Source organism: Callospermophilus lateralis, chromosome 2 (assembly GCF_048772815.1).
Source record: "Callospermophilus lateralis isolate mCalLat2 chromosome 2, mCalLat2.hap1, whole genome shotgun sequence".
NCBI classification, from domain to species: domain Eukaryota; kingdom Metazoa; phylum Chordata; class Mammalia; order Rodentia; family Sciuridae; genus Callospermophilus; species Callospermophilus lateralis.
In genome coordinates this window covers 163,744,913-163,760,030 of record NC_135306.1, presented here as the reverse complement: position 1 = coordinate 163,760,030, position 15,118 = coordinate 163,744,913, and the positions used below count along the sequence as shown (strand labels likewise).

General features: G+C 36.6%; 1 protein-coding gene across 1 annotated transcript; it reads left to right on the top strand.

The window, feature by feature from the left end:
- The first annotated feature begins 2,155 nt into the window (after window positions 1-2,155).
- Window positions 2,156-14,242, top strand: Psma1 (proteasome 20S subunit alpha 1). Its single transcript, XM_076844226.2, has 10 exons — window positions 2,156-2,247; window positions 3,489-3,533; window positions 3,939-4,040; window positions 4,161-4,264; window positions 7,438-7,526; window positions 8,230-8,300; window positions 8,411-8,540; window positions 11,460-11,539; window positions 12,476-12,586; window positions 14,101-14,242. The coding sequence occupies exons 1-10, from the start codon at window positions 2,245-2,247 to the stop codon at window positions 14,155-14,157; spliced, it is 792 nt and encodes a 263-aa protein (XP_076700341.1). The 5' UTR covers window positions 2,156-2,244; the 3' UTR covers window positions 14,158-14,242.
- Window positions 14,243-15,118: the final 876 nt, after the last annotated feature.

Here is a 15,118-nt window from a genome sequence, read left to right as displayed (position 1 = left end):
AAAGAGATTACCATCCCTTTTGGCAGGGAACTCTTATAAAACGATAGAATGAGTAAAACAATAAAAAAATTAAGAAAAGAAAATGACAATCCACTAAAGTAACAAAAACCCAATAAAAACATGAAAAACTTTTTTTTACTAGTAATCAAAAAATAAAATTAGTAGGCTTTTTCCTTTTCTACCAACTTAACAAAGGTTAAGAAGTACTTAATATTCAATATTGGTGAAGGTATAATGAAAGTGAATTGTCAGTACAGTTGAATATAAATTGATGTAAAACTTTTTTTGCATCTTAGCTGTATTTGTCATTATTACAAATATGATCCTTTTGACTCATTGTACTTCTATGAATTCATCAGAAAGTGGTAATCAGGAAAATACATAAAAAGTGTACATGTACAAGAATAATCATTACATTTTTAAATAACTTTATTTTGTTTATTTATTTATTTTTTAAAATGGTGTTGAGGATCAACCTAGTGCCTCACATGTGCCAGGCAAGCACTAAGTCAGAACCCCAGTCCTACATTATTTTTTTTAACAGCAAAAATTTGGAGATATTTAATTTTTTTATCAATAAGTAAATTGTTGTATTTTCACAGAATTGGCCACTATGAAAGTATTGAAAATGATATAGATCATTATTTGTAAACATAAGATGGCTATAACTTTTTAAATGTATTAAGATTGAGTATGATCTTACTTATACACATAACTAAAGAAACATGGGAAAGGTTTGTGAAGATATTCACATTACAGGACAATTTTAAAATAAGCATTTAACCATTCATTCAATAGTCGTTTTCATTCATTCAGCAATATTCATTAAGCACAAAATATGTGCTAGATGTGGGACAAACAAAAGAGAAAGTCTGTTTAATCTGTTAATTTAATCCATTAAATTATCGGTATTTTTTTTAAATGGTAATAACCAGTGTTGGTGAAGGGCAGTTTTATATACTATTGAAAGTCTAAACTGGTTAAAAAAAAAAAAAAAAATTTTCTGAAAGGCAATTAAGCACTTTTTATCAAAAGCTTTTGAAATATTCATGTACTTTGACACAGCAACTCCATTTTTAGGAATTTATTCTTTAAAAAATGAGTGTGAATTACACAAAAATATAAAGTAGTTCAGAAATGAATTTTTGGGGGGACCCTAATATTAAACAATAGGGATCTGGACCGATGTCATATATTCATACTGCAGACAACTATGGAGTAGTACTTCCCCTGGAAACTGTTTAATACGGAAAAATATGTCCCAAATATAAACATGAAAGTTTTAAAAGATACTAATTTACTGTGGATTTGAGCAAATCACCCAAGTGATCTATTTCACCTATAAAGCTCAGATCCTTAAGAACCCTTACCTTACCTGAGTCTAGGTACTCTTCTTCTTAACAGAAAATTAGCAGTCAGTAGATGTTAGATCAGCAGCTGTTTGCAGAGCTGTCTTAAGGTACTTCACTTAAGGATTTACCAGATGCTCCCAAAACAGAAAACAGATAATTCATAAGAAAATGTCTTTTTTCTTCAGTGGCCTAATCTACCAGATATAGTGCGTGGTTTTGCGGACAGAGTGTGACCTTGAAGCTTGAACTCTGGCGGAAGAACCTAATTATCAGTGATCAACGCCAACAAAGCCTTGAAAGATCAGATCTCCGGGGAGTATAAAGAGGTGTATTCCAAAGTAAGGGAGGGAAAAAGCATGTACATAAACAAGATACTCGAGGAAAGGTATGGTTGACATACACAAACAGACCATTATTTTGTGGCCTTTCTGAGCCTAGTTCTTTTTCCAAATCTCTGTGAAAAGTGAGATGCTGAGCGGTCCGTTCGTATCACCCAGAATTGCAGCTGTTGTCTGCAGTAATTTCAGGTTCATTCAGCCGGTAGGATAAGAAACTGATGGGAATCTACAATAGACAGTGAATGTCGCTGAGGATCCAACAAGCGCGACGCGACAAGGCGAACCGGCAGCGGGAACTCCCGGACCAGGGTTTCCCGCCAATCTCAGTTCCTCGATCTTCAAGGCCCCGCCCACTCCCGCCGAGCGCGCCGGGAATTTTAAGGGCGGGGAAGTGTTGAAAGCCTATCGATATCTCTGGAATAGACTGCCCTACCCTGCGCCGCCGCCGTCCAAACGCCGCAGCCTTCTCTGTCGATCGCCGAGCGGTGATTTCGGCAGCGCTGCTTGATTCGCAAGCTTTGAGGGACCTCACAAGCGAGGTCGGCGCCTGAACTATGGTGCGTTGAATCTCTGACTTCGGGAGGTTTAGGGCAAAAGTCCGGTGACTCGGGGAAGGGAATTTGCCGCTCTTGGGCGGTCTGAGGCCACGGGACATAGGAGCCTTAACCACGGGGAGGGCTCCGGCCGTGATTCAGCATCTCCGGCCTGTCTGAAGGAGTGACGGTCGATAGTCCGTGAGGCCTTTTCGCCGAGGCTTGTTTCACTTTCCAGGGAGTCTCTTGCACTTCTTCCTCCATCAGTTAGCCGAGTTCGCCTGAAATTCCTTCAGTAAAATAGATTCCGAGAGGTCGTGAGTGGCCCCTGGTTCTCTGTATGGGAGGAGAAGAGAGGGACTTCACTTGGAGGCCTCCCAGCACGGACTTGACTCTAGCATTTGTGGTTCTGGACCACGTTCACTTTCCTGGCGTGTCTTGCTTTACCTGTCATCTAGAGCTTGATTAGAAAAGGCCCGTTTCAATCACTTGGTACAGTCACCTGGTTACAGATGAGGAAAGCTAGGCTGATAGAGAAGTGACGGAATCAGGGTTACAGTACAGATCTCTGAGCTTCTACTGAATCTGTCGTTCCTGCACTTGACCTTCGTATCCCCACAGTTATTCTCCCAAGTACTGATAGACTTGCTTTTATAATGTCATTATGGGTAGTAATGGTTCTATCACTGTAGCTATTTGTATCCACCGCTAACTTCCCTGAGAACATTTTTGTGTTCATTCAATATGAATATTTAGATGTACATAGTGAGATTTCAAAGATAAGTCAGACAAGTGTGTAATCATAATAAGAGGTGTGTAAAGAACTGTGGGACTACGTGTTGGGGGAGTTTGGGGAGAAAACATGGGGAAGACTTCAAGAGATAGACATTTGAGCTAATTTAAAGAAAAGAAATGCTTTTTGACCATTAGTGCCCTATGTAAGATAACAGCATAAGCAAAGACAGGAGGAAAAATTGATGCTTATGAACTTTAGTAATTACCCACCCAGAGGGAATGCTATGGAGAATGGCAGAGTAGGAAATTGGGAAGATAGGACCTGTCTAACTAATCTGTTCTTCGCTCCCTCACCAATTAAGGGTGAATGTAGTATTGGCTTTAACAGTATAGTAACAAAATTCCAGCCATGTTGTGTTAACAGAATTGTTGTAATGCTGAATGGAAACACAGGCAAGCACATTTCTTACTCTTAATTAAGAGTAGGGGTTTATAAAGTTCCTAATAGGTCTTTTTTCTTTTACTTTCAGTTTCGCAACCAGTATGACAATGATGTCACTGTTTGGAGTCCTCAGGTAAAATCATGTTTTATGCCATTTCTATGAAGAGGCTTTTCATGGCTGCAGTAGGTTTAGAAACTTGTAAGATTGTAGACTGAAAAAATGGAATATCATTTTGGACATTCCTAGAACTTGAATTATAATTAAAATAACTTTCCTTGTTTTCAGAACATCATTGGAGGAATAGGGCTGTAGTTCAGTGGCAGAGCACTTGCCTAGCATGTGTGAGGAACTGGGTTCAATCCTTACCACCACATAAAAATAAATAAAGGCATGCTATCCATCTACAACTTCAAAAAAAAATTTTTTTTTAATCATTTGAAATGTAACTATACTTGCTTGAGGTTTGAGAACTCTTGATTTTCAATTTGTAAAGGATCTTCTGAGGTGACTCCAAGATGTGTTCTTTTTTCCCTTTAGGGGAGGATTCATCAAATTGAGTATGCAATGGAAGCTGTTAAACAGGGTTCAGCCACAGTTGGTCTGAAATCAAAAACCCATGCAGTGTTGGTTGCACTGAAGGTAAGTAAAGCCAGACATGTCTCTTCCTCATTTAGAAAACAGAACTACCAAATGTAAATTTCACTGTATAAACAGTAAAGTTGTAAACTTATTTTTACATCTTATAATGTCTCTATTTAGAGGGCACAGTCAGAGCTTGCAGCTCATCAGAAAAAAATTCTTCATGTTGACAACCATATTGGTATCTCAATTGCTGGGCTTACTGCTGATGCTAGACTGTTATGGTAAGTAGAATCATGAGAAACAAAAGTATCTCTTGATCCATAATTTATTACTTTTCCAGAAAAATTCAGGTAAGATATACTAACACTTGAGAAGCCGCTGAATAATGTGATACTTGTTATCATAATGTATTGTTTGAAGCCATGTATGTATAAGAAGATCTTGACATTTTTATCTAATTTTTAGAAAGAGGTGAGCCACCCTTATTTTCTTTAATACTTCAGTATTTATTAGATTTTTGTTTCAAAGCTCAGTAGTGGATAATATAGGGTATAGAAAGGTGATTCAGACATGGATCATGTCTTCAAAGAACTTTAAATTTAGCTAATCTTGGAAGGAAGTAGAGAGTAACAGGTAAATTTCTGTGAGCAATGGGAGGAGATAGAGATTGTGGGTGAGAAGCAATGAGTAAATGAAGAAGTGGGGCTTTGAGATCAGACAGATAACAATTCTTATTTAATTACTTAATTTCTGAGATTGGGCTAATTACTTAACACTCAGATTTTTCAGTATTTTTTTTCTCCAAGGGTGTTTTGAAGTAGGCACTTAACAGTGCCTTTCAGAAAGCATGTGAGTGTTTATATGTTGAGGGTAGGATGTAGTTAGCCAAAGCTAAACTTTTACTTATTTATATATAAGCTGTAGGTGGATACAGTATCTTTACCAGTGCCTTCTCACGCATGCTAGGCAAGTGCTCTACCACTGAACCACAGCCCCAGCCCCCAAAGCTTAACTTTTAAATTTATGTTTTTATTAGTGAAGAAAGAATATAAATAGTAAAGGTAAATGGTAATGCCTTTTGTTTAAGAGTTTTGAGTTATCCAGCCAGTCCCTTGCTATGTCAACAGTATACTGACAATAATACGGGTTTCTGTTTGCTCCTAAAAATGTAGAATGTGCAATGTTGTCAAACATTTAACCCATTAATATCTAAAATATTGCTATGCCAACATACATTTAATATAAAAACTTTATTAATGAGATATTGCACATCGTTTGACGCTAAATTTTTGAAATTTTGATGTGCATTGTATATGTACATCTCAATAAAGCTATATATATATACATCTCAATAAAGTGGCTTAATACCACATATCATTAGTGCCTGCCATATTGGAGAGTATGGTTTTAGACACCTTGAGAAATTTACTTTAAAAAATACTAAACAAATGGCTTGGTTCCTCTAATATACATTTGATTATCAGGGACTAATTAAGTAGATCAGTGGTAGTGTACTTGCTCTAACATGCACAAGGCCCTGGGTTTGAGCTTTAGCACTTAAATAAACAAACAAACAAACAAATAAATAAATAAATAAATTTGACCATCAGATGTGACAAATACATACTGGACTAAGCAACGTGGAAAGAGTGAGCATGTCTATTTCTTTCTATTTAATTCTCTAATAGGCATGAGTTCCTTTTTCCCCAATGTTAACCTTGCTCAAATCTTCACAAGTTGAGACTCAGCAGCCTAGTGTCTAATATCTAATGCAGTTTATGATGAGAAGTAACATTTGCAGAACATGTGAAAACATCCCCTGGATTCTATTTCTTGCCATTGCTCTATTAGGGAGATTTTAATCTGTTTTCAAGGAAAAAACAAAAAAGGAGTAGGTACTTTTTTTTCTGGTTCAAGACTTAGAATTAAAGACAAACTGTTGCTGGCTGGGTACAGTGTTACATGCATGTAATCCCAACTATTCTGGAGGCTGAGGCAGGAGGATTGTTAGTTCAAGACTATCCTGGGCAACATCAAAAGACCCTGTCTCAAAATAAGGACAGACTGTTGCTCATAAGGATAAGAGAAGAGATGGCTATTTTCTCTTCAGTCAGCCTTCTGTATTCTGTAAGGGCTCTGAGACATAAAATTTTCAAGAACTAAAGAATAGTTAGTTTTTTGTTTTTTTTTTTTCACTGAAGCAAAAGAAGAAAATTTATTGAAAATCGAGGAAAAATCAAACAGAAAAATAACCTCAAACAAGTAACAAAGCAAAGACTAAAAGGAAATAAGAGGAAAAAATACCTAAATTAAGACAAAGCTCCAAACTATTTCAAAATGATGAAATTGTATTGGATATGGAAACTAAAAGATGCAGGTGGGGGATGGGGATCTGATGTGGGTGTGGCTGTCAGCAGAGAACTATAGGAAAATCCTTGTGGGAAAGCAGAGGTCCTTCATTCCTGGAGATACAGGCAGCCGCTACACTGGTCTACAGATGAAGATCCCCATAAATTAGGAAAGATAGTGATAAAATTGTCAAGGGGTGGGGGCAGCATCAAGGGAAGGAAGTGCTCCCAGGAACACCCATTCCACTCCTGGACTAGAGACCCAGACACTCCCAGCTGACTCAAATGACAGGTGAGGACAACAATTAGATGGAATAGTAGCCAGAGTGAGGACCGATGGGACTTATGGAATGGGGCAGGTGCCGAATCCCCATCCACTTAGAAATCTCTTGGACCTAATTTGTCTGCGTCTTCAAGATCACCTTCTTCAGGCTCTGCAGTGGAGAGTCTCTTCAAGGAGGCGTCTAGTTCCTCATCCTCTCCCCTGAGGGGCCAGGCACTCTCCTGGGCACCGCCCCAGAGGTTCCCACAGGTCTAGGCCTGAATAGAGAAGCTTCTGGGTCTTCTTGGGCTGGGGTAGTGGACATTTTTGTAGGATGGGCATGTACAACAGAAGCTAGACCAGGATGGGCCCACCCAAGTTGAGTGTGTGCCCAGGATGAGCACAAGGGCTGGCCGAGGCGTCATGCAAATGGGTGATAGCCTCGTTCAGATCAGGTATGTCTTCTGTTGCACAGTAAACCGATTCTGCACCATTTGCTCCTCTAAGCTGAGACTCGAGGCCAGAGCCACCAGAGTACCGTGGGATAGAAAGGGGTCCTTCAGGAAGTGTGCTTCCAGCTCCTGCATCTGCTGCTTTCCAGCATATTTCAAAGGCTTTCAATCTCATCCATGGCAATGGAGGCTCAGTTCAGAGGAATGGGTAGTTAGTCAGTTTTAAGACCTCATATGGCCTTACAGTTTAGCACCAAAATGTGTCTTCTTACCTTACTGGTTTCCTTATATGAATATGATCCATGAAAATGTTTGGAAGTGAAATGAAACTGCTTTATTTGGATTAGCTCTCTATAATTTGAAATTACTAACTTTTCTTGTTTCTTTTTTAGTAATTTTATGCGCCAGGAGTGTCTGGATTCTAGATTTGTATTTGACAGACCACTTCCTGTGTCTCGGCTTGTATCTCTAATTGGAAGCAGTATCCTTTTTATGTTAACATTTATAAATGTGAACTTTAAAGGGCTTGAGTACTTAATCCCTATGGTATTCGGAATATGACTATAAAACATAGGTATGATTATAAAACTTTTAAGGTATTGGGTTGCTCTTTCATTAGCCATTATAAGCAATTTATATTTTTGAGACATACATAAACCCTGCTTTATGAAAACTATCCCAGCATCATTTTTGAGAAATTTAAAGTTTCTTATTAATTCTAGATATCCCCACAAGTCCTGCACCCCTTATATCCAAAACAAATGAAATTCTATATGGAAAGAGATTGTTTTGCTAGTATGTATTCTTGGGTTTGATGGAAAGTCAAACAGGTAATATTGAGTCAAAGTAGTACTGTTCTATTTTATGTTCTTCCTACAGATTATGTAGTGATTAAGGAAGAAGTTAGAGGTCTTTGTTAATAACATTTTGTTTGAAAATAAAGATAGAACTTTAAGCCAGGTGCAGTGATGCATCCCTATAATCCTAGCAGCTCAAGAGGCTGAGACAGGAGAATTGCAAGTTCAAAGCCAGCCTCAGCAACTTAGTGAGGCCCTCTAAATAATATATTAAAAGGGACTGGGGATGTGGCTCAGTGGTTAAATGCCCCTGGGTTCAATCCCTGGTACCAAAAATAAAGATAATACTTTATTCCTTGGTAGAATAAGCTCTTTAACTAGTTTAAGAGACCCAGATACCAACACAGCGGTATGGCCGGAGACCCTATGGTGTTGGGTTGCTTATTGCTGGATATGATGTAAGTTGATAGGGTATTGTTATATTTTAATGATTTTTTAAAACTAGAAACTTTTGTAATTTTTAGATTAACCAAAGTCAATAATTATGGGTTTTGTTTTTGTATTGTAGGATATGGGCCCTCACATTTTCCAGACCTGTCCATCTGCTAATTATTTTGACTGCAGAGCTATGTCCATTGGAGCCCGTTCTCAATCAGCTCGTACTTACTTAGAGAGACATATGTCTGAGTTTATGGAGTGTAAGTGACAGCTTTTTTTTAGTTTGGTTTGGTTTTGCCTCCTCCAGTCTTTGTATAGTGAACAAAAGTAGTATCCTAAATAAGGAAAACTATCAATCTTATAGAAAGAGTTTTTTTTTTTTTTTTAAACTAAGCCTACGAAGTATTTATTATCTGTATACATCTACATTTTACTCCTGTTTACCACAGTCATTTCAATCACTAGAAAACTCTTTGAGGATATAAATGTGTTCCTACCCTTAAAAATTCTTGATTCACTGGATCTGAAATATGTCCCAGCCAAAGTTGGGAAACCCTATACAAGTTGCTATTTGTAAGTTCTCTGTTTACAACTTTCAGTTTTCTGTGATTCTGTTTCTGTTTTAAGCCATGTAGACATTTCTGCATTAAGTAGTTCATATACAAGAAATAAAAGACAGTGTAGCAATGGCAAAGGAAGGTAAAAGATGTAAGATGATAGAGAAGATTTTCAAGTGCTTTTCTTCATATTGGAAGGAGTGTTTGTCAGGGTTTTTAACATTTCTCTTGGTTGTCCTATAAGTTTTCTTGTGGCAGTAGTCTATGAAGGAAATATTTGGGGCTCAGCGAAATATAGAGGAAAATAATTAACACTCTGAAAGCAAGCTATTGTGAGAGATAATAGCTTTAACTTTAGGATAAAGGAGTTCTAGGGCCATATAAGCTTGAGAAGGACTGATTAAAGTTTAACATTTCAAATTATGATAATTGAGTTGTGAGTTCCTAAGATAGCCCTTAACATTTGGAGATTTTCTAGGGCTCAAAGGACTTAGTGTGTAGTTGTACTTAAAGAGTCAAGAGGAATCTGTGAGGAAGTTTCCTTATGTTCTCTCCCTTCTCAGAAGAGTTACAGACCATACTTAAAGAGCATGTGTGTGATATTTTTGACCAGAGAAGTTCATTAGAAACTTGGGTGTCCAAAGTTTGATTGAGATCTGGACACATAACACATTCCAATCTGGATAAAAAGTTAATAAGGGGGCTGGGGATGTGGCTCAAGCAGTAGTGCGCTCGCCTGGCATGCGTGTGACCCGGGTTCGATCCTCAGCACCACATACAAACAAAGATGTTGTGTCCGCCGAAAACTAAAAAAAAAATATATATATATTAAAAAAAAAAAAAGTTAATAAGGATTGCATTGAATCTATAGATCATTTGGGGACATACTGCTATTGTTATAATCCAGATGGTCCACCACTTAAATATATTCAGTACAAACTGAACTTTAGATTTTGAATTTTGATCTTTTTCTGGGCTAGCAATGTGCAGTAAGATACTCGTGATAAAACATCAGTGAGCCATAGAACTCAGTCAGCCACACAATTCCAAGGGTAAGCAACTGATATCTATAGAGTACTATGTTGCTAAGCTATGAAATTTGGTAGGTTAGGTGCATTAAATGGATTTTTTCTTACATTTCAATTTACAATGTGTTTATCAGGTTGTACTTTGATCATAGGTAGCATCTATGCAAATCTGCTGACATCTGAGCATGGGTGTCTTTCCATTTACTTAGGTCTTCTTTAATTTCTATGATATTTTATAGTTTTAAGTTTTCAAGTCTTCTATTCTTTTACATTTATTCATAAGTATTTTATTCTTTTTGGTGTTACTGTGAACAGAATTTTTAGATTCTTGAGATCCATGTCATGTCACTTGGGATTGGAGAGTTTTACTTTTTCCTTTCCAATATGGATTGTTGGTGGACCTTTATTTATTTTTATATGGTGCTGAGAATCAAACCCAGTGCCTCACACATGCTAGGTAAGCCCTCCACCACTGAGCCACAGCCACAGCCAATATGGATGCTTTTTATTTCTTTTTCTTACCTGATGTTCTTGCTAGACCCTCCAGTGCAATGATGAATAGACACGGTAAGAGCAGATATCTTTGATTTGTTCCTGATTTTAAGGGGAAAGATTTATTTATTTAATTTTAGTTCTAGGGATTGAACCCAGGGGTGCTTATCCACTGAGCCACATCCCCAGTCCTTTTCTTTTTTGAGACAAGGTCCTGCTAAATTGATGTGGGTCTCACTAAATTGCTGAGTCTGGCTTTGAATTTACAATCCTCCTGCCTCAGCTTCCTCAGCTGCTGGGATTATAGGAGTGCACCACCACATCTGTCAAGGGAAAAGTTTTTTTAAAATATACTCAATATATTAGCTATGAGTTTTTGTAAATATTCCCTTCAATTATTATTATTACTCAAGCATTTGGGGTTTTATCATATGCTTTTCATGTATCTGTTGAGATGATCCTGCTGCTTTTTTCTCTTCAGTCTTTGGTGTAGTGTTAAATTAATTGACTTTTCAAATGTTAAACCAACTTTGCATTCCCGAGGGGGGAAAATCCTTTTTTGTCATGACAAATGTTGGGGTGGAGCCCAAACATCCAAGATAACCTTTTGTCTTCTTTAGTCACTTTCTAGGTGTGTTAAGAGGAGCTAGAATGCTGGGTCCTCTACCACAATCTTTTCAGTATTGCTGGATTCCATTGGAATTATTTTGTTAATTTTTGTACCTGTATTCATAAGAACTATTGTTTTGTGGTTTTGTTATCAGAGTAATACTGGCCACATAAAATGAGTTGAAGACTACTTTTATAGAGAGCAAATGTAGCATCTAGCATTCCACAGAATACACTCTACAAAATTGTGAATGACATTCTTCAAATCATAAATTTGATTTAGCTTATCAAAATAACAGGTCATCTCATTAAATAAAATAATAGCAGTAGTATTGCTATTCAAAGATTATATGACGAGCATTAGACACTTGGCTGTTATTGTTGTAATAACAATATTGCGTAACTAACACCATGATTTCAGACTGTAAGCTTGATAAAAGAAGCCTAGTATGGTAATGAAACGAAGAAATAACTATTAATTTATTACATACAGGCAACTTAAATGAACTGGTTAAACATGGTCTTCGTGCCTTAAGAGAGACACTTCCTGCAGAGCAGGACCTAACTACAAAGGTAAATATTATGTTTTCCAATTGTAGATAATAATATTACAGTTTAATATTGTATAAATAGGTAATTAAAGTGTGTATACTTATTTAATTTAGGAGATGGTTGCCTTGGTTCACACTTTCCCTTTAAGCTGTTCAGAAAGTGGTCAAGATTTTGAAATGCTATTTTTTAATATTTCTTTTTGATATAAAGCTATAAAATCAGGAAGTCTAATGTAGACTGCCCTTTATTTAGTAAATAGTTATATCTTTGAATTATTCATGTAGTTAACAAATTTGTGCACTTACCATATGCAGATACCTTCTAAGCATTTTAAATATAGTAAAGACAACAAATAGCTGGACCTTTATTGAACATTCTAGTGAGGAGATAAATCATATATACATACACAAATCATACAGGATATTAAAAGATAATAAATGCTGTAGGTTAAAAAAATAATGTTTAAAAAGAGAAAGAATGTCTAACCGGGTGCAGGAAGATAATGTGGTAGATATAACTTAAAGTAGGGTGATCATCTGGGTGCACGTTGGCACACGCCTGTAATCCCAGCTACTTGGAGGCTTGGGCAGGAGCATTGTGCATTCCAGGCCAGCCTAGGCAATTCAGCAAAACCCCATCTCAAAAATATAAATAATTATCATTGTATAATTATCATTTAATATCTATGTGAAAACTTTATTGCCTGCATAATCTTTTTATATCAAGTGTTTCCAGATGATAGACCTTTAAGATTAACCAAATAACAGTGAATATTAAATCTAGCAAGTGCCTACTAGTTTTCTTCACCCTACATATAAGTAGTTTTTAAAGTCTTAAATTCAAGTACAATATTTTTATTCTGTTTTTTTTTTCACCTAACATTTTATGATAAGCATTTTTCTGGCATAAATGTACTCTATTTACTTATTTTTTTGTTCTCACCCTGCCCGCCCTTAGAATGTTTCCATTGGAATTGTTGGTAAAGACTTGGAGTTTACAATCTATGATGATGATGATGTATCTCCATTCCTGGAAGGTCTTGAAGAACGACCTCAGAGGAAGGCACAGGTATCCAATTAGTTGTAACAAAAGAGGCTTTCATTTTGTCATAAACTGCTGTTCTTATCAACTGTGTAAATCCATCATTTTTCTCTTTAATTATAGAGATAGGCTCCCAATTCATATAGCAACAGAAAAATTAAGAACTAAGGAAAGTAAAATATTCAGGGGGCAGAACTGTCTGTAAACACAAAAAGAGAAAAGATTTAATGATTTAGTTATCTATTGCTATGTAATAAGTTACCACCAAACTTATAAATTTAAAACAGCAAACATTACTTCTCATAATTCTGTGGTTGACTGGGCCTCATCATTGATGGTTCTTTTGCTTATGTCTCTTGGAATCTCATATGTGCTACAGTCAAATGTTGGGGTGGAGCCCAAACATCCAAGATAACCTCACTTTTGCCTTCTTTAGTCATTTTCTAGGTGTGTTAAGAGGAACTAGAATGCTGGGTCCTCTGCCAGAATGACTGCTTCTATCCCTGTAGTCTCAAGGCCTCTCCTTCAGCAGGACCTTTCTAGCAGGGTGGCAACCCAGAGCTTGCTAAAGGTCAAAAAAGGGCAAACTGCCATCATTGTTAATGCTGAGACCCAGGACTAGCATGGCATCATTTATGCACATTCTGTTGTTTAAAGCAAGTCATGGGGCCAGCCTGGATTCATTGGGAGTAGATACTAGGAGAAGTGTTCATTGGAGACCAGCTTTGAACACTAGTTTGACTTTTCATAAATAGTGACAAAAACCAAATGCAGTGGCACACACCGGTGATCCCAGTGACTTGGGAGGGTGGGGCAAGAGGATTGCAAGTTTGAGGCTAGCCTAGGCAACTTTTGTCTCTTAAACAAACAAACAAACAAAAAGCTCCTGGGATGTAGCTCAGTAGTATTGTGCCTCTGGATTCCATCCCCAGTACTGCAAAAAATTAAATATAAATATAAATAAATAAATAAGTGACAAACACATCAAGAAGTGTTTGTAGGGGGAAAAAACTTTAATATGGATCTTGTTGCTGGATGTTTAGAATACACATTTGCATTAATAGATGCTTATTTAATAACTGTACCTGAAGATATAGTGTCTGGTACATAAATTTCTTCAAACTTGAACTGTTGGGAAATTTGGGGGAACAAGAATTGCATTATGTAAGTTGCCATAGCACTATTAAGAAGAATGCAGTGGAGTGCCATGCAGCTGGTTGGTTTTTATTTTTGCTTTGTTAGTTTAGGGGAAAAGGATCTCAAAAAAGGGCTGATTGTATCTTAAGCTTAATAGTAATAATATATGAAAGGCTTTTAACTCTTGAGCAAGACAGTATGATAAAATAGTGGAATTATTCAATGATTTTTAGGCATTCAGAACTGAAATCTAATATATTCTTTAAAAGCTCTTAGAAATTTAGTATTCAAAATATCCCTTAACCCTTTTTTCATTAAGTTTTTATAATGTAACATTTGTAATTAGGAGTACATATTGATCAAATGTTCATTTTTCATCTTCTCTTTTTTTCTTCCCTATTAAGCCTGCACAACCTGCTGATGAACCTGCAGAAAAGGCTGATGAACCAATGGAACATTAAGTGATAAACTTAACTATATGTGTATTATTGAATATTTGAGAATGCAGAAACACATACTGATGACAGTAATCTATACTTTGAACCAAAAGACGCAATGGTGGAATGGTATAAGTCCAAATACTGATTTTAGGAATCAGTCCAAATGTGTTTTTTCCAAATAACTTCCCCGAACCATATAATGGGGTACATTTTTCTTTGAGAGGGTCTATATAATCATTTTCTAGAAAGTATAGGTATACCAGTGTTTTTATATAAAGAAAATAGTGTCTTTGGGGTTTTAAAGACAACTGTGAAATAAAATTGTTTCACCTCCTGGTGTATTGGGTTTTTGTTTTTTAAGTAACTTCAACTACGAATAGTAGTTTGGGATTGCAATTACTTATTTGCCACATTTGCAAGATTATATTGCCTTGTTTTTAATGATATATAAAAATGCCTCATCTACCACAGGCTTGTAACAGTTTCTAGTTATGGGCTGGCTTCATGAAAATCCATGGAGATTTGGCTCCGAATGCAAATATCAGGATATAGATTATTCTGATTAAAATCAAAGAAATTGCTGGGTGCATTTGCACACACCTGTAATCCTAGCTACTCATGAAGCAGATGCAGGATTGAAAACTCAAGGCCAGGCTCAGCAATTTAGTGATAGCCTATTCTCAAAATAAATAAATAGATAAAAGGGGTTGGTGCTCATTTGTATGAGCACTCCTGGGTTCAATCCCCATTACTGCAAAAAAGAAAAAGCCTACCTAAGAAACACCACTTCCCAACAAAAGTAGTGAGATTGGACTGGGGCTATATAACTCCATGGTAGAATTCAGGCTTGCCCCACTCTAGGCCCTGGGTTAATCTCTAGCACATTTTACAAAAAAAAAAAAAAAAAAGCAGCAAGATTATTAATTTCTGAACAGTTTTTCTATCCAATCAGCAGATGGCAATAGTTAGAGCTCTGGACTTT